Source organism: Cryptomeria japonica, chromosome 6 (genome assembly GCF_030272615.1).
Source record: "Cryptomeria japonica chromosome 6, Sugi_1.0, whole genome shotgun sequence".
Classification (NCBI taxonomy): Eukaryota; Viridiplantae; Streptophyta; class Pinopsida; order Cupressales; family Cupressaceae; genus Cryptomeria; species Cryptomeria japonica.
Genome location: NC_081410.1, coordinates 650,956,005 through 650,978,794, shown reverse-complemented (window position 1 = coordinate 650,978,794; position 22,790 = coordinate 650,956,005). Strand labels below are relative to the sequence as shown.

Here is a 22,790-nt window from a genome sequence, read left to right as displayed (position 1 = left end):
ATTTATTTTCATGTTATTTTTCATGAGTTGCAACTACCTAACATTGGAAAGACATTTCACCATTTAACCCTTGGAAATGTTTTAAGATTAGTACCTATTTCTTCATGTTTGGAGGTATAAGGGGTGCTGCCCCTGCCCCTGCCCATGCACCTGCAAGGGGCAAATGAAATAAGGGGAAAAAAAGACGTCCCGATTGGCATTTTTTTCAGTGTTGTGAAAAAAGTCTTGTGTGTTTGTTGTCATCCAGGAATATTCCTGTCCTGAAAGGATATTGTTGCTATCAAACATAGGTACAGTTCATTGTCATCCATTGCAAGTCTGTCAGCAATTTTTTGGTGTGGGTTCCTGGGTTGCAGGCTTGCAAACTTTGTTGGCTTAAGCTGAATCCTTCCACATATCACCATAACTCTCCACTGTATTCTCTCTAGCTTTCAATACAATTGGATAAATATCTATTCTGGGCATGTGATGATATTTCTAGAATTTCTTTAATTCTTTCAATTATATGATTAATAGAAATAGTGCCATTCCTATTTTTGTTGATAAGAAAATTATAATGAGGAGATTGCAGTTATACTTGATATAGTGGGGAATTAGGAGCTATCGTATCATGCCTTAAAAGTGAATAAATGCCTTTCAATCCTTGCACCAAACACGGTGTTTTCCTTTTCCCGAGTCTGTATATTTAACTAGTATAGATATCTTAAATACATCTATCCAGAAAAAAGATATCAATTTTGAGCCATCTTATTTATTGAAAATTTATTTGATTATTAAATATCAATAGTTTGACATGTAAATGGATCTCAAAATTAAGATAAAAGGTAAGAGCTTTTGTTTACACATTCACACCATTACACTCCACCCTTTGGTGCCATTGTAGAATACCTCTCAAATTTAATAAGTATGTCCAAATAAATTGTAATTGTAAAATATGATTTCAGAATTATCATGCTATTGTTTAGTAGAAATGCACAAGCTCTTTAAATAAAGTTCTACGTTATTGAGGCCACACAGAGATTTTATGACATCCATGGAGGCAGGGGTGTCCATTCGGAAGTGTTTGTTGTTATCAGTTGGGAGCTCCTTGCGTGCTGCTCTTATAGCTTCTCTTATTGCACAGTGAACAGATGCGGCTAGAAGCAAAGGTGGTTCACCAGAAGCTGTAACATAATTGTTCATGCACAAAACACCATGTTAAATAAATATCACCATATTAGAGAACAGATTCTATGTTGTATCTACAAATAAAATGTATCTATAGTGCTTAAGGAGACTTAAAAACAAACCTTTCGAAGAGAGAATACGTTTTTGGTGAAAAGGGCTATTAAGTATCTCAACATTGAACTTTCGAGGTATGGTGTCAATTGTAGGAACTTTGTATGTCCATGTTCCATCAGATACAAGCTTTCCATTGTTGTCAACATGATGTTCCTCTGTCATGAAGAACCCAACTCCTTGCACAAAAGCACCTTCAATCTGCATCATGTACTCTCTTTCAAATATTAGACTATTAGTTGACCATATAAACTAACTTGTCATCTAAATCCTTCAAACAATGAGAATGCTGCATGGGAATGGAGAAGCTTTTAATAATTATTACTATAAGGCATTCTAATATGGTAAAAAAATATTAGAAAGGGAAAACAATTCTTTTACATTCCATCATTGCATCCTATGCATTCATGAAGTGTTGAATTTACCTTGTAGGTATTTTCCTTGTTTGCATGAGCTGCTACGAATGCATATTACTGTGGAATTATGATTCAAGAATGACTGCAAACTTTGTATATGAGGTCTTTTTAACCAAGTTAAATTAAGATAAACTTATGACTATTGTCACTGAATATTTGAGGAACCCATAGGACAATTCAACAAAATTCAAGAAAATACAATTAAGGGGTTTAAGAGACAACAACAAATAATTTCAAATTTACAAATAATCTGGAGGGTGAACGTGTTTACCAATCCTTAATTATGAATTGGTAGCATACATATGGTTCTGAATTCTTCTTGATCGGTAAACAGAAAGCATTGTTTTAATATACCAGAAGTGCATAGTGCAGACTATACATGTTGATGCTAATATGTAACAGAGTAGATCTGAAACCAAATTTGACTGTTGTAACACATGGTGCTAGATCTAGGAGTAATATAGATAAATAAAAAGTTATACAGTAGTAGCAGCATACCCTTGGTCTTGAATTTGGACAACTTCCATTTTCATTCCTTGGAACAACTGCACATTTCTAATCTCAAAACAAGGAATTTTCCTAGTCTAGACGGTGGATTGCACATTCAGTTCCTATCCCGGACTTGGAATTCCTGACTCAACTTACTTATTCTTTACCTAAGACTTAAGTGAATTTCCTGACTCGATCTATCCAACTACAAGGACAAGGTATCACACTCTTATTCATTTCAATGATTGATCAACTGTTCTTCCCAGACTGACAAGACAAAATCTTCTTTAAGAGCTAGGAGACACAACTATTACCAAGCTATGCAAACTAAGCAAAAAACATCTGCTAACAAGCAAAAAGGGGGGTCCCCCTTTGCAATGGGGTGTGTGTGTTTGCAACACAACACATAACATAAGAAACATATACACATATATAATATATATCCATTATTAGGCTTAGTCCATAACACATGATATTCATATAATATCTATAACATCATTTCAAACACATTAGGTTGTGGGAGAAGAAGCATGATAGGTCCATCCGAAGCCATCCCACACTAAGCCCAAGAGAGGAACTTTGGTCCCTTGGCCTTGATGGCAGGCAACATGGACATCCACTTGGGGTATCCTACCTAGTGGGGTGCTTGTACCTGCTTTCCCTATCCATGCTTCATCTCCTAAGATTAATAGCCATCATAAAGTCGGAGAAAAGATCGTAATAGAGGTTCCTCAATTGTCCTATCTAAGCCCAAGAGCAGAACTTTGGCCTTCTTGGCCCCGGTGGCAGGCAACATGGACATCCATCGGGGTATCCTATCTCAATGGCAATCCTCATGATTTCCCCCTTCCTTACACCTCCTTCCTTCTATACATGATGGGGGCTTACAAACAGATTTATTAATCGGACATATGCAATTTATATCCAATCATACACATATGTATATAAGAAATAAATATTGACAATTAATAAATAAGCTAGATATATACCACAAGAGCTATTATTCAAGTTATTAGATGCTGATTATAACAGATCTGAATCAGATTAGTGAGAGTCTGATCCTAAGTATGTGTTGTTTGCCACATACAGGTAAACGATTAAATGCAGAAAGTAAATGCACAAAACATAATGGAAATATATTAAAGAACTAGGCTCTGTATTAATTCAATAGTCCATGTACATCAAGTGCTTATAACATCACACCCAGATACGACTATCATGATCCCACTTCGAAGGAAAGGTACGCAATATATAATACCCGAAGGAGTACGACCAACCGTCGCGTCCAACTGCCCTTCGGGTAGACTAGCTGACTGCCGTAACCCATAATTACCGACGACAACATAACATAATGATTATTCCCGACAACATCATCCTCCCCAAGAAAAGAAGTTGTCTCCGGACGACTTAATACAAAATAGAGATGATGTTCATACACTAAACAAAATCAAGGTATAGAAGAAGAAGGGGGCTGAGGGGGCATCCCTGAAGCAGCAGGTGGTAGGGTTGATGATGATGCTGGGGTCAGTCGTGCTCGTAGATCGTACACTTGTTGTGTCCACACCTGCAGGTCTCGCTCAACAACCTTTCTGTGCTCAATTGCAGACTTAACCATCCGGGCAGCCTCCAGGAGCTTTCTCTCCTTGGCCTCCACCATCTCTCGTGCCTATCCCAGACTAGTGTGCAAGGTCGCCTGCTCTGCCCTTGCATCCTCCAGCTCTGCAGCTAACTGTGCCTTCTCGGCAACGAACTGAGCCCTCTCGGCTTCCCACGCTGCCTCTCGGCGATCCAAGTCTCTCTACACAGCATCAACCTAGGTGGCCAACTCCTCCCGAGCTCTCTCCGTGGCCGCCCTCATAGTCAAATGTCCTGCAGACACAAACTCCGTTCGACGAAGAGTGTAATACGCTTCCCTGAAGGTCTGCTCAATCTGCCTCCCGAGAGACTCCACTCCACTCTCCACTACTGGCGTGCTCACTACCCATGCGGCCAACATCTCTGCCGTCTCAGTTTCTGGCCATCCGCTTCTCTCAAAACAAGCAGCAAATGCCTGCAGACAACCCTCCCGCATAAACCTGAGCAGCCGCTCCAACTCCTGAATGGTGTTGTCGAGGCCCTCTAATTGAAGGGAGGCGATAACCTCCCACCCTCAGTGGACCTCCTCCTGTAGATAAGTCTATACTAGTTCTTGAAAGTAAGTCTCCCCTCAGCCCACCATATCTTGGAGGTACGCCTCCACGTCTACCAAACCTTGCTGCCTGCTCTCTATGTGGCTCTCTACCCTGCCTCGCTGGCTGTCCACGTGGACCTCTGCCATCTGCTCCAATGCCAACTCCCTGCCCTGTACCTCCGTCGAGTGTGTCACATCCCTGGGAGAACCTTCGCTATCTAAGTCCACAACCTCTACGTCTAAGTCCTCTCGAGGGTCACCGTGCACGGGGGTAGCCCGTGAGGGAGAAATGGTAGTAACCAGCTGTAATGTCCCCTACTTGGTCCAAGACAGTTTTAACCGTAATTAATTGATTTCCAATATATTTACAACTTAACTAAATCGATTAAGAGACAAAACTATCTTAACACGAATCCAACCTAGGATGTTCTACCTTTTCTTTAGTCCATCAAGTACTAGCTATCTCACCATACTAATTAATTAATCCTATTTTTGTTTTATAAATCATTTACGCATTTATTAATTTATAATTAAGAAATATTTATTATTATCAATCAATTAATAAATACTTTGTTTTGGTGGTTTGATAAATATTTATTAATTTACTAATTAATAATTACTTTTTAATATTAACTATAATTATTATTTTAATATTTATTATTATCAATATCTATATTTAGAATCCTTATATTATTCTTTATACCGGATTGAATATATATATATATATATAAAGAAAGAAATGAATTAGATTATATAATCAATTATTTATGTATCTATTAACTTCTTATTATGTAAGTTATTAATATACTGCTGCTTAAATCAGAAACAATCACCATATTCAGTGGTTGTAAAGGCAGACAGATCTGACGCACGTCAGATCTGGTCTGCCACTGTATGTGTAACTCAGTTTGGCTGTCATCATATTGCAGTCTATACTGATATTACTATTAAATTTTGCATACAGACATTATCAAGCTTCATATATTAGGCATACGTATTAAGTTACAGCTTCTATACAAATTACAATCTTATCGTACTTGTTCTATGCCGTTATCGGTTTAGTGTTTTGCTTCACAAATTAAAGGTTCTGTTCAGTTCTGAGTATGAATCGCATACCTGAAAATGAAGCCCGTCACGTGGAATACAGACCTGATTTTTGTATTATCTTTTTAAATCTTTCTTTCCCGGAGTGATGCTTACAGTTTCCCTCTCTTTAAATATTTAATTTCATATTGTTCTCTTCTTTTTCATTCTGCTCTTCTTACTTTTCCCTAGCTGATATGATAGACTATCGTCTAATATGTCTGGGATATCACCTTACAGGCTGGTAAACAGAACGATGCAAATTGTTCCTTTTCCAAAAAATATTAAAACTTATTTCCCTTTTTTTCCCTCCGTATGAGACTCCTGCCCATGATATAGTAATCAGGGCTGGTGGTCTTAATGGTCACGTCTAAGGTAGAAGGGATGTGGCTCTTATTTGAGACATGACGATTGTCCAACTACCCAGTCTGGGTCGTGCCTGACTGAAAAGGTGCTTCCCATGCGGTGGCTAAGTTTATATATTAATTTCATAGTTAACAATTTTATATTCCGTAATACATCCATCTTAGTTTGCTAAATAGTAAGGTATTGATTAATGTAATACATCAATAAATAATTTTAGTATAATAAATAATAGGACATTAATTAGTGTAATACAAATTAATATCAAATTAATATTCAATCGTAGTTGATCAACTTAACATCATAATTAATTAAATAATGATATCTAATGAATAAACAACTATTTAATAATTTCAATTAATCTTTCATCAATAAATATTAAATTAATAATAATAATTCAGGTTTTATATTCGCTTTTCTTAAGTGTGGTTTTTAAAGAGAGCATAAATAATTTATATTGTATATCGGTTCTATTAATGGCATTGTATTAATTCGATATTATTTCAAATAATACTTATAATGTATTTTGACAATTCATGTTTATATTTTATATTTATTAAATAACACGTTATATGGTAAGTGTAATATATTCAATATATCTATTTTATGTTTTAATAGTATTTTATGGTAAAACTTCTTGTAATAGTTAATATAATATTAATAATTGAAACATGAACGTTATATTAAATAGTAATCATAACAAATAATAAACATTAATAATCATATATTAAAGGAAAATCGTGAAGTCTCATAAATGAGACGATTTTTCAATATTATTAAATGTTAATTAATAAATGTTTTAATTATCGTCTTTATTTAATCACAATAATCCAATGTCCAAAGAGGGGTTATGACACTAGCCTAGGCGACATGGGTATCATCTCGAACTCCCTGCTCAACCAACTGTCCTCCTCGAGGGGATGTAGTATCCCCCCACCTAGTGTTGTTGTTGTCGCTGTCTGATCGTGCCCCTGCACTTTCCCTGTGGGTACGGATTCACCCACTTCTTCTGATGGAATTATCTATGTCCTCCCTTCCTTGGTCCCTGATGGCGGCCCCATTACTACTGGCGGCCTCGGCTCCCTGAAGGCAAAAATGGACACAATGCCACTCGTAGGCGGACTCAAATGTGTTGAGGCAGTCAACATGGGTGTGGCGAACAAGACTTGGGGTGGGGGTGTGGATGCTAGTACGACCTCGACTAAGCTTGCCCCACTATCTATGTCTGAATCACTCGAGGCTTCAGAGGTCTCTTCCCGCCCGCTGTCAAAGTCGTTAGACTCAGACACATCCTACCTTCGCCTCTTCTGCCCTGTCGTAGGTGTTAGCCCTACATCCATATGTCGCCAATAGAAGATGGGTGGCTCCCCTCGTGCCAGACTACCTACCGGTTTGATGTCTACTTCTTCCTCCAGCAGCTGGGAACGCATGGCCTCCAGGAACAATCCAATGGCATAGTGCGGCATGTAGAAGGTGCGGTGGTGTAGAGTCATGAACTCATACATCCTGTCAGCAAGTACTGTAGCCCAGTTGTACTGCACCCCATTTGTAAGTCCATTCATCAAAATAATCTGAGGTAGGGCAATATCCGATGCACGACTAGACCCGGTAAGTCGGCTCTTCACGACATCCATGATACAGCGCCAGGAACCTTCGGCTACAAATGACTTTTTCATTCCTCTATTTTTTGTGGCGTTGGTCACAAAGGCAAGTTCAGCCGATGTAAGGTTGCGGGAAACCATCTTCACCCAGTGCTCCTTCGTGTCCTTATTCATTTTCTTAGCTTTTAACTCCACTTTTTTCCCATTGCGGCCTGGTATGCCAAATACCCTTGTAAAGTCGGCTGTTGTGAAGGAAACCCTTAGCTTATGGTTGCGGTCTAAGTCACCAGGTTCGAATTTGAATTCGAAGTTCGACAACTTTGAAATTCGAATGAAGTTCAATGTGGAAAAAATTCAAAATGTATAAAATTTGAATTAAATTCGCCATATGTAATTTTTAAATTTTTTTAATAAATATATGTAATATATCTATAAAATTGCCTAAATAGTTTAACATTGATAAATAGATTTGAAATCATTACAAAAAGATGACACATTTATAAAATATAAACCATAGGAAACATATGCTTTCACTATTGCAAAGATGTTCTTTTGTCAAAAAGGTACAATAACAGTCAAAAACTTTAGAACTTTAAAATAACTCTAAGTCATCAAGAGCACTTGGCTGGGATGCCAAATCATCATCATCTATATCACTACTCAGTTCATCATCTGCAAAGTCAGGCTCATCTGCATCTGGAATTGCTATGCCTTCAAGAGTTTGTTCTAAAGAAGTGTTCTTTGCTGATTTGTTCATCAGCAATTTCAAATTGTTGCGAACATAGACAAGATCTCCCAACTTTCCAGTCAGCAATTTGTTCCTCTTTTTGGAATGGATGTGGTCAAAGCAACTCCAGTTCCTCTCACAAGCTGATGAACTTGCTCCCTGACTCAAAATTCGAATAGCAAACTCTTGCAGTTCAGGAGCTAATGATCCATAAGCGATCCACCATCTATATCCAGGCATACGTGGCGAGTCATATTTGGCTTCTGCCCCTCCAAACATCCCTTCTCTCTTGTATTGCCAACTTTGATCCCTGATTAATGCTGCAATTTCTGGATCTGGTACATACTCGCTAATGGCTTGGTAAAGCCCTGCCATGATTTCATTATCACCCCTTCTATCAATAGAAAACAACTTAGGCTCCAAAAAGCAAGCTGCTGCATGTAAAGGTGTGTGCATCATTTTCCATCTGCAATCAACTATCTCCCATATCTGCATATATTCTGCTTCTTCATTATTTAGTGCTTTTTGAATAGATTCCTTACACTGGTCCATGCTTTCATAAAGCATGCCAAGGCAAGGAGTGTCACCATCAACCATACGAAGCACATCAACAATTGGTTCACATACAAGCAAAACTTTTGCTGCACTTTCCCAGAAATTACTGTTTAGGATGATTTGCTTTATGTTTTTCCCCTTAGGGCCTTTAGAAAGCACTGAACTTTCCCACTGATTGGAACAAATAACAGATCTCAAAGCTTCTTTTTCTTCAACCACTCTTTTCAAAGTGATATAATATGAAGCAAATCTTGTTTCACAAGGCCTCAACAATTCCTTTGATGCATGATGCCTATAAATACTCAATGTGAGATGATGATTCCATATGAAATTTGCAATTGCTCTCCCTCTATGAATAGCTTCATTTACCCATGGGAATTTAGCCAAGTCATGAAGCAACAAATAGAGATAATGGGCTGCACATGGGCTCCAATATATCTGTGGGTACTTCTCTACAATCAGCCTCCCAGCTCCCACACAATTTGCTGCACTATCAGTTACCACTTGAACCACATTTTCCACCTCTACTTCAAGAATGGCTTCCTCTAATATTTGAAAAATATACTCTGAAGTTTTCTTGTGGTTCATGGTGTCAATGACTTTCAAAAACACAACACCTTCAAGACAAGACACCAAAACATTAATCAATGGCCTTTGACACATATCTGACCATCCATCACTCAATATAGTGCAACCTGTTTCCTTCCAAGTGGCTTTGACATCAACTAATTTTTCGGTCACTCTATCTTTTGACCTCTGCAAAAGAGTTGTCCTGATAGCCTCCAAACCTGGGGGTGTGTACCCTTTGCCAAACTCTGCAATTTTCTAAACTGCATTAAAGAAATGAGGATTTCTCGCAACATTGAATGGAATAGCACTTGTGTAAAACAAATCAGCAACTACATCATCCACCTGTTGTTTCTCTACTGGTTTCCAAAAGTTGTTCAAAGTTCCACTCTGTTTTGATACACTCTGACTCACCGGTTTGGATTGCATAGAAGAGGAAGACATGACAGATGTGAATCTAGATATATCTCCTTCAATTCTCTGTTTCTTTTGTGCCTTCTTCATTTTGCCTACCGTTGAAGCAGCTAACTCTTTCTCTAGAATAGCTTTAAGTTATGGAGTCGCACCTATGCATGCTTGAACACTTCCACCTGGACCCCCTGTATTAGCAAGGAAGTGGTCCCTAAGCCTTGTTAAAGTTCCAATCATAGTTCCCTGACATAGGTTACATTTGATGTGAGCTCCATTTCGGGTCACATGCTTCCATGCCTCAGAAGTTGATTTGGGAGGAGCCATTAAATGAAAATCTGCATGTTTGGAAAGAAAAATTAAAAAAACACACTACATTTATTTCAACCTTTCAAAATAGAAATACTTTTAAGTTTTAAGTTTTAACAATTTCACAAATGACCTCTTAAAAATATATAATATTAAACAATATAATAAAAAACTATTATATAAAATTATAAATTATATAATAATAATATTAAACAACATTATAAAATATAAACATTATAATTATTAAACCTAAAATTTAAAACAAACATTATATTATAAAATAAATATTATAATATAAACATTATAAATAAACATTATTAATTTATAAATAAACATAATTATTAAACCTAAACCTAAAAAAAAAAAAAAATGGTGGCGTACTTGTGCAGGTCGCGCAATGGTGGCCGGTGGGTAGCAAGTTGAAGTAGCAACTGTGGTGGACTGCAACTCCCATGGGCGCCGAGCGAACTGCAACTCCCGTGGGCGCCGGGCGGACTGGGCGACTCCTACGGGCAATGGCGACTCCCGTGAGCGTGGCGGACTGGTAGCAGTTGCTAGCGTGGGCAATGGCGACTCCCGTGGGCGTGATTGCAACTCTCGTGGCTGCTCTATTTATTAAAACCGCGACGAAACCCTAAAATGCAAGCGAAAAAAACCTTTTTCGGCAACCCTAAACTTTAATTTGAATTTAATCAATTTTTTTTGGGTTTTTGCAGAATGTTTCAAGTTCGGCGAATTTCGAACTTCAAGGTTGAAATTCGGCCGAACTTGGTGACTTAGGTTGCGATAGTCGAACGTGCTAGTTTTGGAGGTGGCATCAAACACGTCGACCATCATTCGCAGTGGTACCTCAAATTTCTTTATGGGGAAAACAGGCATCTGGATAGCCCAATTAACTCCTACTCGCTGTAAATTCTTTTTCACTTCGTGATCGGCAGCATTCTCCTGCCACCACTTACGACACTCGGCTCCATTCACACCCTCGAACACAATAGTGTCGGCGGTGACCTTTCTCATGGTTGTGGCTATCTTTGGCCTGTGTTTCTGTTTGTTGGCGCTGGTGCTTGTATCGGTGCCTCCTGCAACTCGAACTCCGGATGGTAAAACCCTCGCGGTCTTGTCCATGTTTGTCTACAACTTTGCTCGCCAATGGCATTTGCCAGCTGAATGCATTCCTTGTAGTTTGCCTCTCTTTAACGTGCCAGCTGAGATATGGCTAACCGTGGAACTGTTACACCACTTCCCCTTCCGTACAGCAATGGTTGCATACCCGTGTGGCTGCACGGCCCCTTTCTACCGTGGCGGATATGCCAAGAATCCCTTCTTCCATGGGACCATCGCCTTTCTCTTCAAGCCGAAGGCCTACGGCTGTGTGTGTGCATAGCTTTGGGCAGCTGTGTGCGGCTGCATGTGCGTGTTTGTGCAGGCTGCATCTTATTTATGGCGTCGTGGTCTGTTGAGGCGGTGGTTTGTGCGGTGGTTTCCACCGCACGAGGTTCCTACCTTTCGGTGGTTCCCGTGGGTGGTCCCACCGTGACTTTTTTATTTTTTAATTTTCTATATTTTTTTCCATATTAGTTTTATTTTTCAATTTTCTATTTTTTTTCAATTATTTTTTTCCCTGAGGACTTGCTGGTGCAACTATCGCTCATGGTACGGTTTCAATTTGGAGTCGTTCACAGCCTCGGGCACCTGTTTTCCGTCCAACGTTGTCAGCGGGATGGCCCTGTTGGCCCCGACTTCGCGAATTCGGAAGGGTCCTAGCCATCTCACCTTAAACTTCCCTGGTTTGATCTCGTTTTTCCCGTTGTATTTCAAAACCAGCTGTCTCGGGGTGAATCTTACCCATTTTAAATGTTTGTCATGCCATACTTTTCTTCCGGCTTGTGCGGCCTCCATGGCCCACTGCGCCACCATTCGACGCTCGTCCAGCTTGTTCAAGTTGTAAAGCCTCTCCTGCAGGCTTTCCATGTCTCCGAGTCTATTTTCAATTGCTATTCGCAAACTTGGCACCATGAATTCGACAGGCACCACTGCTTCCTGACCATACATCAGTTGAAATGGAGTTTGATCGGTGGTCACCTTGTAAGTCATTTTGTAGGCCCATAATACGGAGGGTAACTTCTCCTCCCAGTCTTCCTTTTCTACCCCGCAAGACTTGGAGATTACCGACACCAATATTTTATTAGTGGCCTCAGCCTGCCCATTCACGTGTGGGTAGTACAGGCTCGATAATGAGTGGAAAATCTTAAACTCAGTGGTCAACAACCATATGACATGGTTCACAAAGTGGCCCCCTCGGTCACTTGTCAACTGAATAGGTATGCCATATCGCGTAATAATTTGTTCATAGATAAATTTAGTCATGCTTACTACAGAGTTATCTGGAAGAGCCCTCGCCTCCACCCACTTAGTCAAGTATTCTGTGGCGACCACAATATAACGGCACCGTCGTGTATAGCTAGCCTTAAGAGGCCCTACAAAATCAAGTCCCCACCGTTCGAAGAGTTCCTGTGCATGCGAAGGGTTGAGGGGCATGAAGTCTCCCTTCAAAGGTTTACCCACCCGTTGGCAAGTGTCGCACCCCGCGACCCACTCCCTGGCGTCGTTGTGTACGGTTGGCCACCACAGCCCTACCAGTAACACCTTGCAGGCCGTAGTGTCCGGGCCCATGTAATGAACCTAAGTCACGGAATTTCAGTAGTCTAGATTAGTGTTGTGCTCTATAAGAGAGGAGACTATAGATTACTGACTATAGACTAGATTTCCTAATTCTGAATTGTTAATACAATCTTTTGGCAATATATAGACTAAACTCTTGTTGGGGATCGTATTTCCAAGTCCTATCCCATTCCTATAGTGGACGGTAGAATTACTGCCCTTAGGATGGCAACAACCCACAGGCTCCCATGGTTGGTCTAGCCCCAAGATGGTTGCCTTGTCCACTAGCAAACTCCTAGTCCATTATAGGCAATGGTATATTATGGAGATATCATCCTACAAGGGTAACTAGCAACATATTACCCAATACTAAAGTAAATCAACATATATTGCCAAACATCATTACGTAATGTCTCTGAATATGGCTACCATATTCAGAGACGTTCATTGTTTAATTGATATTATATTACTGTTGTACCCTACTGTGAATGCATGGTAAATGGAATTTGCAAACATCTTTTTGTGTAAATAGAAATGCATACAGAATTAATTATGATTTATATACTCTGCTGTCTAAGAAATGATAGGAAATTTGCCCAAGTTATGACTTCCCATAATCCGTGGCCAATTCAGTGAACCGTAAGTATGCATAACCAAAGACATGAAATACTTTGCAAGCAGTTGTTCAGGACCATTATGGTGCGTACCTGTATTGGCGATTATCTCCGAACTTCCTTCCTCTATTTCCTGTGCTTTTTCTTATACCTCCTTCCCGTATTTGTATGTCAGCTTGAGCCATGACTGTTCGTAATTGTTGCCGCTTCGGAAATAAAACTATTGTTTGCCAAAAAATCGTTTTAATATGCTTCCCTACGTTTATTCGTATTATGGCTTATGTTTTCGTTTTTGCACTATGGCGATTATTATTATGTTATCGCATATTTTATTTACTAACATATCATAGCGTTTATTATATTTGATCGATGTTTTTAAATAAATAATATTTTATTAATTACAATAATTACTAATCAGTGTTAATTGTATATTTGATGGATTTAAAATAAAGGAAGCAAAAATTATTTTCAATATAAAGATAAGTTTGTATGTAAGTAAAATAATAAACAAGTATAATATAGTATAAATATATAAATTATTATTAATTAAAAATAAATTTACAACTAAATGTATTAAAAATAATTTCAGTGTAAGAATATGTAATGCACATAGTTACACACAAAAAGAAAGCAAATTAAAAGGACAAGGTGTTTATATAAATTACAAGTGAGGAAAATAAAATGGTTTTAACAAGGTATATATTATAATGATCAATTTGGAATATGGTATTTTATTATTTTGCTTAATTGATTATATTAGTATTTAATTGATTATATTATGTTAATATTAATTATATTTATATTAATTGATTATATTATATTGCTTGATTATATTATTTGATTAATTGATTATACTATATTAATATTAATATATTATTATTAATATTATATTTATATTATACTAGTTTATTTTATTAATTGAAATAGATTATTAATTAATTGATTAATTGATGTCGATATTTGCAATAATTAACAAGTATATATGTATTAATATATCAGTTCATACATCAATTTATGGGTTCGTGACAGCCCATATGTCCGCCTGCGGGTCCTTCGTGTGCCTCCCTCAATACATTGGGGACTTCCTCCTCCATGACACAACGCCTTAGAACCTGGTCTGGTCACATTTTGTAGAGTAAACCATTGATTAGTGAAAAGGTCATGCTCCTTAATACTAGCTTCCTCCGTTCCCTTGGGGGCATGTCCTCCGGGAATTAGGACGTCGACGGGTACTCTCCAATCTTCTTGTACCACGAAGGGAGTACGGCTATTTGGAACAAGTGCGCATCCGGGAAATCATCATTTACTCCCTTCAGAGGTTCCCCCGACTTGATCCGGGACAGCTGATCGGCTATGACATGGCTTCGCCCTAGTCTTACCACAATTGTAAACGTGAACTCCTGTAGTAGCAATAGCCAACGGCTTATCCTCCCTTGGATAATAGGCTTGTTTACCAAGTACGTTAGTGCCTGGTGGTCTATGTAAAATGTGAATGGTGTAGCGAGTAGGTAATGTCAGAATTTTTGTAAGGCGTAGACCATGCCGAGGGCTTCGCGTTTCGTGGTACTGTAGTTCTTTTCAGCCTTGGAGAGCAACCTGCTCGCAAAATAAATCGGATGGTCCAACCCATGTCCTCCTACCTGGGCTAGTGTAGCCCCAATGGCATAATTTGAAGCATCCACATGAACGTGGAATTCCTTATCCCAGTTCGGGTATGCCAGTATGGGTGCTCCCATCAATCTCGTTTTCAGCTCTTCAAATGCGTTGCTTTGTGGCTTTGTCCAGATGTATGGCTCCCCTTTCCGTGTCAAACTATCCAACGGATGGGACACCTCAGCGAAGTTCTTGATGAACCTCCTGTAGTACCCTACATGACCAAGGAAAGACTTTACCCCAGTGACGTCTGTAGGAGCTTCCATTTCTACTATGACCCGAATCTTGTCAGGGTCCATTTTCAATCCTTCTTTGCACACAATGTGTCCAAGCAATCTTCCCTGTGGTACCATGAATCTACATTTCTTCGGATTAAGGGCCAACCGTGCCCTTCAACATCTCTCCAGGCACTCCTCGAGGGCCTTTAGGTGGATGTCTTGTCTGCTGTAAATAGACCAATCGTCCAGGAAGGCTTTGAAGTTCCCTACGGACATCTTGTCGAAGATGTGCAAGATGATGCATTGAAAGGTCACCGATGCATTACATAGGCCGAAGGGCATTCGGTTGTATGCATACACACCGTCCTCCACCACGAAGGTCGTTTTCAACTTATCCTCCTCGGCGATGGATATCTGGTTGTACCGTGAGATCCCATCCATGAAGGAATAGATTTCATGTACAACCACTTCCTTGAGGATGCTGTCGGTGAAGGGTATGGGAAACGGGTCTTTAATAGTGACAGCGTTCAGACATCGGAAGTCTACACACATCCGGATCTGATTGGCCTCTTTCTTGAGGGAAATCACAATGGGAGACACCCATTCGCTTGTCTACACTTCGAAGATTATGCCCGCTTCCAACATCTGCTCAATTTCGTCATTCACCCGTGTAGCATAATTTTTGTTCATACGGTAAGGCCGCTTCCTTACCAATTGGGCTCCCGGTACCAATGTTATGCGGTGTACACATAGCTCTGGGGGCACGCCCTTCAGGTCCTTGTACGTCCATGCAAAAACATCCTTGTATTCAAGGAAAATTTTGAAGGCTGCGGCCTTCAGCACTGGATTCCAGTCATCTTCGACAAGGATGATCTTGGGGTCACTCGTCCCCCCAAGATTTGTCTCCTTCAAATTGGCTTCCTGATATTTAATAGGTTCTCCCTTCGGGAACTGGTGTGCGGGAGTGTCATTCACAGAGGCCTCCCCTTCCTTGTACTCTCCGTATTTTGGAGGAGATATATCTAGTTCTTCCTTGATACTCAATGCATTGCACGAGGGTGTAAACAATTCATAATCTCCCATTTGCCAGTGGAAGAGGCCATTCAAGGAGTCTCTGTCATCCCCCGAGCATGCTTCCAGTTCTAACACCCCTCCGTCATTGGGCTCCATGCAGCGTCCATCTCCATCCTCACCCAACTGGTCTCCCTCAGATTCCGAGTCGGAGGAGGATGCTAACTCCTCGCTCACCATCTGCATACGGAGATCAATCACGTACTTCCTCCCCACGTTTTCCAAGGAAAGCGTATTCCGCTTCCAATTATGATTCGCCTTTGCTGCAATGAGCCACCCGTGTCCGAGAATGGCGTCGTGCCCTTTCTGCTTCAATGGAATCACTACAAAATATAGCATGAATGGTTGTGTGCCAATCATCACTTGCTGGCCCATGAGGGTACTGAGGGGCTTAATCCCATGTTGATCTGCCCCTAGTAGGTTGAACGTGGGAGGCCACAATGTAGGCTTTCCCAGTTTTTTCCATGTCTCTTCTGGGAGCACATTTACTCCTGACCCTCCGTCCACAATGGTGTCCATCAAGGTAGTCCCCAGGATGCCCATTTCTACCACTATCGGTTGGCATCCGTTGTTGACTACTTACAACATAGGGTCGACCATGGGGCTTACGACCTCCCTCGTTTTGGCTTGTGTGGGTACGGAGTTTAAGATGGCCGTTTTCAACTACGACATGGTTTCAAGGAGGTCTTGAATCTTTACGAGTACCTCTATTTGCAATATTTGTCATAGGATTCTCTCTTCTCCCCTCGTCCGTGACGGGCTTGTGGCCTCGTGGTTGTTTTGTCCTTGTGCTGCCATTTCCTTTGTGATCTCGACTCTTGCTTCCAGCACTCTCTCGGTCTTCGTGCGAGGATATGGGTATGTAGCCTTTTTGGCCTGTGCCCTTGTGATTGCCAACACTTCTGCCTTCGTGGGTTCGATGTTCAAAAGGTTTACTCCTGGCTTCGGGCAATTTGCATCCTCATATGGTCGCCTGGCCCACACCATCGACAAAGGTGCTGAGGGGTGGCTTCCTTCGTGCAATCCCGAGCGAAGTGCCCCCACTAATTGCAAGCCCTACATTGGATCATTGGTCGGCCCTTGGCGTCATACTGGACACGGCTTCAGTTATTGTTATTGTTATTATTCCTTCTGCCGCCGCGTCTGTTGTCCCGATAACCTCGAGATGATGTTGTTGTGTTGGTTTGTTGGGTCATACCTGCTGGTGCGGATGTTGTTGCCTGCTCAGTGAACAACACTTACGTATTTCGGGTCTTCATATTGTATGGGCACTCCTTGATGGAGTGTCCCATTACTTGGCAAATTTCGCAAAAGGCCTTCTTCGGGCATGTACCCTTCGCATGTCCTTCCTCCTTGCAGTCCGTGCACCACACGTCTCCTTCGGTCCGGCTAGTAGAGTCTTTCATTTCTTTAAATTCCCTCATCATATGCTCCATGTCCCTCTGCAGGGCCATCACTTTCTTTTTCGACTCCTCATTACCACTCTCATAAGAGGAAGAGTCATTTTCCTCGGAGGACTTCCCCTTTTTCTTGGACGTTTTGTATTCACTTTCTAAGTCCATAGCCCTATTGTATGCATCATCGTATGACGAAGGAGGGACTATCTTCATTTTCTTCTTCAAACTGGGTTTTAGGCCTTCTACGAACCACCTCTTCTTGAGTCCGTCGGCCGGCTGACTCTCCATTTTCCCAATTAGCTCCTTTAGGTGCCTTCTGTAGGCACGAACTGATTCCTTTTGTCCTTGTTTCGTATTGTATATCTCTGCTACTATTTCATTATCATCCCGGAGTAGGTAGAACTCCTCCTCGAAGGCTTTCCGCAGCGTGTCCCATGTGGCCACTGCAGTTTTATCAATATCCGAGTACCAATCGATGGCAACTCCCCATAATGTCGCTGGGAATTGCGTCGTCCATTCGTCTTGGTTCGTGACACCATTGGCCGCCCATATGGTTTCGTAGGTTCTACAGTGCCTTACAGGATCCTCCTTCCCATCGCCGGTCAATTTCGGCAGCTTCTGCCTATTGGCCATTGATGAGGGTCGTGTCCCCAATGGTGGCTTTGTCTATTGTGCACCCGCGCCACTCCCTCCCGCGCTGGTGGTGGTGTTTCCTGTTTGAGTGGATGGGGGTATGGTGTTTTGTACCCACGTGCTTGGTGTGATGGGTCCCAAGAGGGGGTCCTGTCTGCCGTGTGCCTATGCCTCCTCCGCACCTACGGTCGTACGGTTGCCCTCTCCTCCGTTCTCACCCTCGTGCTCTATTCGCTCCCTTCGGTGGTCCTCCGTGTGCGGCATAAGGGATAAGTTCTTGAACTGATCCCGGGTCTCTTCGACCAGATATCTTCGTAGCCTAGTTTCCTACAAAAACTCTTCGTGGCTTCTCACCCTACGGTGTTCTAGCGATGCGTAGAAATCTCCTTCGGCTTCTGCACCCCCTGTGACACCTCCTTGGTTCCCTTCAGGCAGCCCTTCGGTAAGTTGCCTCAGCCTCCGTCTACATTCTACTTCTTGTTCCAAAATCAAGGCCCTCTGTGCGGCCTCCCACTCCTCACTTTGTGCCTTCTTATTTTTGTCCTTATTTAATAAGTTGGGCATTAATTCCCGTACATCTTCATAAATAGCAACAACACATAAAAATAGAACACTTCTTTATTGATTCATCCCATCGGATACAATTTGTGTCAATAGTACGACACCATTATTATAATATAGAATGTTCTTTATTCCTCCTGGAGGTTCAGGGTTCAATTTCCCCTTGGCCTCTTGCCATCACGCTCCGCTTCCTAATGATGACTGTTTTCTTCGTACTATTGGAGGACCTGTTGCCGTCACTCCTCACGGGCAATCTCCTCCAGGTGAGTTCGTTGTGCCAGTGATGCTTGTGCAAGCAACCAAGGGAGGTGGTTCATCAACTAATTCGCTGCAGGGCTAACTTCCAGTGCGGTCCACACGACACTTGTTGGGACATCAGCCTCTGTGGCCTCTCTTCGGACGTAGGTCTCGATGGCCACCTGAAGAAGGATTGAGAATTCCCTCGTTGCAGTGTCTTCTCCGTCGTAGAGCTTTGTTTGCACGTCGTCGGCCTCACAGTTAATCTCACCAACGGGTAGGCCCATCGTGTCCATACGCCATCCGCTCCTTCCTTTCCCGAGTATGTCTAGGCAATGGCGCCAAATGTTTGCCACATACGGGTAAACGATTAAATGCAGAAAGTAAATGCATAGAACATAATGGAAATATATTAAAGAACCAGGCTCTGTATTAATTCAACAGTCCATGTACATCAAGTGCTTATAACATCACACCTAGATACGACTATCATGATCCCACTTCGAAGGAAAGGTACGCAATATATAATACCCGGAGGGGTGCGACCAACCGTCGCGTCCAACTGCCCTTCGGGAAGACTAACTGACTGCCATAACCCATAATTACCGACGACAACATGTGTCTGCTGTTTACAAGTTTTTTATTCTCATTATTGTTCCTTGTTCGCTGATTGCTGTGATTGGTTCTTAGTCGATGATCCACTAGATGTATTATTGAATGATGACGGATGATGCAATTAGCCTACTAGTCTAACTTGGTGTTGTTTCAGTCTGATTATTGTTTGAGGACTTGGTCTGCTGGAAATGACTCCTTGGTGATTTCAATTATTCCTGATGCTTCCCTTCTACCATCCCATCCTCTCATCATATACCCTTCTCTTATTGTTGAGAAGTCATGTTATTTTGGGTGGAACCTTTTCTTGAAAGATGGTGTCTCTTTCTGAATCTTAATCGCTGTCTTTCCCTAATAACTATTCACAGTCTTAATGAATCATTGTGTCTAGTCAGTCCTTAACAAGTTGTTTTCCCTTAACCACTCACTGTTGTTGAGGAGCGAACTATGTGCACTCGATAATATTCAGACTTTCCTGATTTTATATTCATTTGCATTGGGATGCCCAGTTGGGGGCACGACATGCTACCCTTTATGTTTTTTATGGTTGAAATCTGACGTTAGATAGGGGAAGATAATTTTCAAGTTGTTTAGAGAATCCTTAAAGCAAGAGATTTTTCAGTGACAACTTTTGCGCTACGCAAATTAGTAGTCATTAACACATGATCAGAATTCTGCACAAACTACTCCAAATTTGTTCATTGCAGGAACACATTATTTAAAACATGAGACAGACATTGAGCTTATTCAAATTTCAGACAAAGGAGACAGTTTAACACTACTTGAATCAGAGTAATTCAACATTCATTTACCCAACCTGTCCAAGGTCCACAGCAGGATTCAAGCTTCTTCCACAGTCATAGATGATATCTGTCTGAAGGATTGTAGTTGCTCCTGAAAGGAGATCAATCTCAACCTGCCAAACAAGTTTGACATGAATATTTCTGTAATATTACAATAACAATAAAAATCAGGAAGTTAGTTTACATTCTCACCTCACTTGCTCCAGCGCCATAATTGAGATATTGTGATGCACTTGAATCAGGAACCCAGTAAGTTTGTGCAGAAAGATCCACTGATTGACTTTTAGCCTGTGAATGAGAAAAAACCTCAGGGTTTGTGTTCCACATTTATTTGAAGATTTTCAAACTATTTCTCAAAGTAATGCATAAAGTGGCAATACACATACTACTAGTACTAACATCTTCTATCTGTTTTTGTAACAACTGTGATGAGAGTTTCAATTTAAACAAAGCTATTGACACGTTGAAGTATATGATCTTTATTTGTGAAATATGTCAGTGCAATATGTGTACTTTTTATTTTATCATTTAAGTTCAGAAAATAATAGGGTCATAAACAAATTGGTAGCATCTGTGTCTAAATCCACCTAACACTATACAAAGTCCATGAATTTTTCCATGCTCTTGTGAATCTTTTAAGAAGTAAAGGAGATTTTCTCCCATTAAAATAAATAGATAGGGACTAGGAGAAACTACCTTGTGTACCCCTTTAAATGGATTGAACCATTTACCCGTGTGCCCATTTACTGAAATTGGGAAGGTATGAGTTGTGCATTTTTTGATCCAACTAATAACTTGATTGCTAAATCCAACAACTCCTAGAGCCTGAGTTGAAAAGGTCCATTTTTATCTATTAAAGGCCTTTGAAATATCTAATTTAATCACGAGACTAGACTATATTGAAACTTGGTTGAATGGAGGAGTTCTTGGACTATCATGAAGCCCACACAAGATTGAGCAAAAGAGTGGTCGCTGAAGCAAAGCTCCGGATTTTATCATTGACGTAGTGTCCCTTTGACGAACAACTAATTATATGCGATTATTAAAATGTATTGTGCAATAATCACGATGCCGGGGATGGGTTTTGACAAGAAACAGGATTCTGCGATGAAAGGCTATCTAAATCGATCTGACCTCTCTATGGGGCGCTCTGACAATTAAGTGTCCTACCGAAGCTAGGATCCTAGAAGCAAAAGGTTGACAAACTTTGACTTTGTATACCAATGTCGCACAAAGAACACAAACTCCCTTTCAAAAATGACAAAAGATTGAACCTTCAAAAAGCGAACTCAAACTGAAACAGGAAACAAACTAAACTAAAATGGGGAAGCAGAAAGACTACTCTAATATCTACACAGGAAAGGTTTCAAAAGAAACCTAAGGCTGGAAGTAATGCTTAAGGAATTGACCGTTTACAGGCAAGCGAACGTCCTCACCTGTTAAGGTCCTCAATCGGAATGCATTCTCTCCCAGAATTTCAGAAATTTGGAAAGGACCGAGCCACAGATTGTCAAATTTGTCATGCTCTCCTTTCCGCTCATGCGCTTTGTCCCAGCAGAGAACGAGGTCAGAGATATGGAAGGCTTTCACCTTTGCTCTCCTGTTAAACCAACACTTGACCACCTCCTGGTGCTTGGCAAAGTTATTAATGGCGTTGTCTCTTTTCTCTTCCAAATATAGCAGTTGAGACAACCTGGCCTCTATAGTGTTATCAATCCCCCAATACTCTTGCATGAACTGCAGGGTTGGAATTCTCAGTTGTATGGGAAAAATAGGATCAAGTCCATATACCAAATGGTATGGTGAAGTTCCAATGGCCGACTTACATCTAGTGTGGTCTGCCCAAAGGGCGAACCTAAGCTGGGTGTGCCAATCTTTCAAGTTTTTGTCAAGCAGTTTTTTTATCACTTGCAGTAGGTTCTTGTTGGTGGACTCAGCTAGACCGTTCCCTTGGGGATAGTAGTTAGATGAAAGCTTTAAAGTTATCCCATAATCAAAAGCCTAGTTAGAAAATTTTAATGATGCAAATGTGGGATCGTTATCACAAACTAAAGCATGAGGACAGCCAAAGCGTGTAATAATGTTCTCTTATAAAAATTTAATAACAGCATCAGCATTGCATTGCTTTAAAGATTGAGCCTCGGACCACCTTGTACAGTAATCAGAAGCAGTTAGAATGTACCTGTGCTGCGCAAAGGAGGGTGGATTGATCATACCGATAAAATCGAGCGCCCATTGAGTGAATGGTTTCACCTCTACGACTAGCCGCAACGGCATTGCTGGGGTTCGCTCCTTGGTTGCAGCTACCTGGCAAACGTGACAGGTCTTCACGTGTTCATGGGTGTCCCTGAATAGGGTGGGCCA

At 40.9% G+C, this 22,790-nt stretch overlaps 1 protein-coding gene across 2 annotated transcripts in view; it reads right to left on the bottom strand.

Moving 5' to 3' along the window:
- Positions 1 to 727: 727 nt before the first annotated feature.
- The window catches only part of LOC131033161 (indole-3-acetaldehyde oxidase), a 111,099-nt gene continuing 89,036 nt past the window's right edge, over positions 728 to 22,790 (bottom strand). The window contains exons 7-10 of one of the 2 annotated variants that reach the window (XM_057964296.2): positions 20,619 to 20,714; positions 20,441 to 20,539; positions 1,290 to 1,479; positions 728 to 1,163 (exon numbers count right to left, since the gene is read on the bottom strand). In XM_057964296.2, the coding sequence (XP_057820279.1) occupies positions 955 to 1,163; positions 1,290 to 1,479; positions 20,441 to 20,539; positions 20,619 to 20,714 (594 nt within the window). In that variant the 3' untranslated portion in view covers positions 728 to 954. Of the gene's footprint in view, positions 1,164 to 1,289; positions 1,496 to 20,440; positions 20,540 to 20,618; positions 20,715 to 22,790 lie in introns of those variants that run through there. The other variant, XM_057964297.2, reaches the window with a different exon arrangement.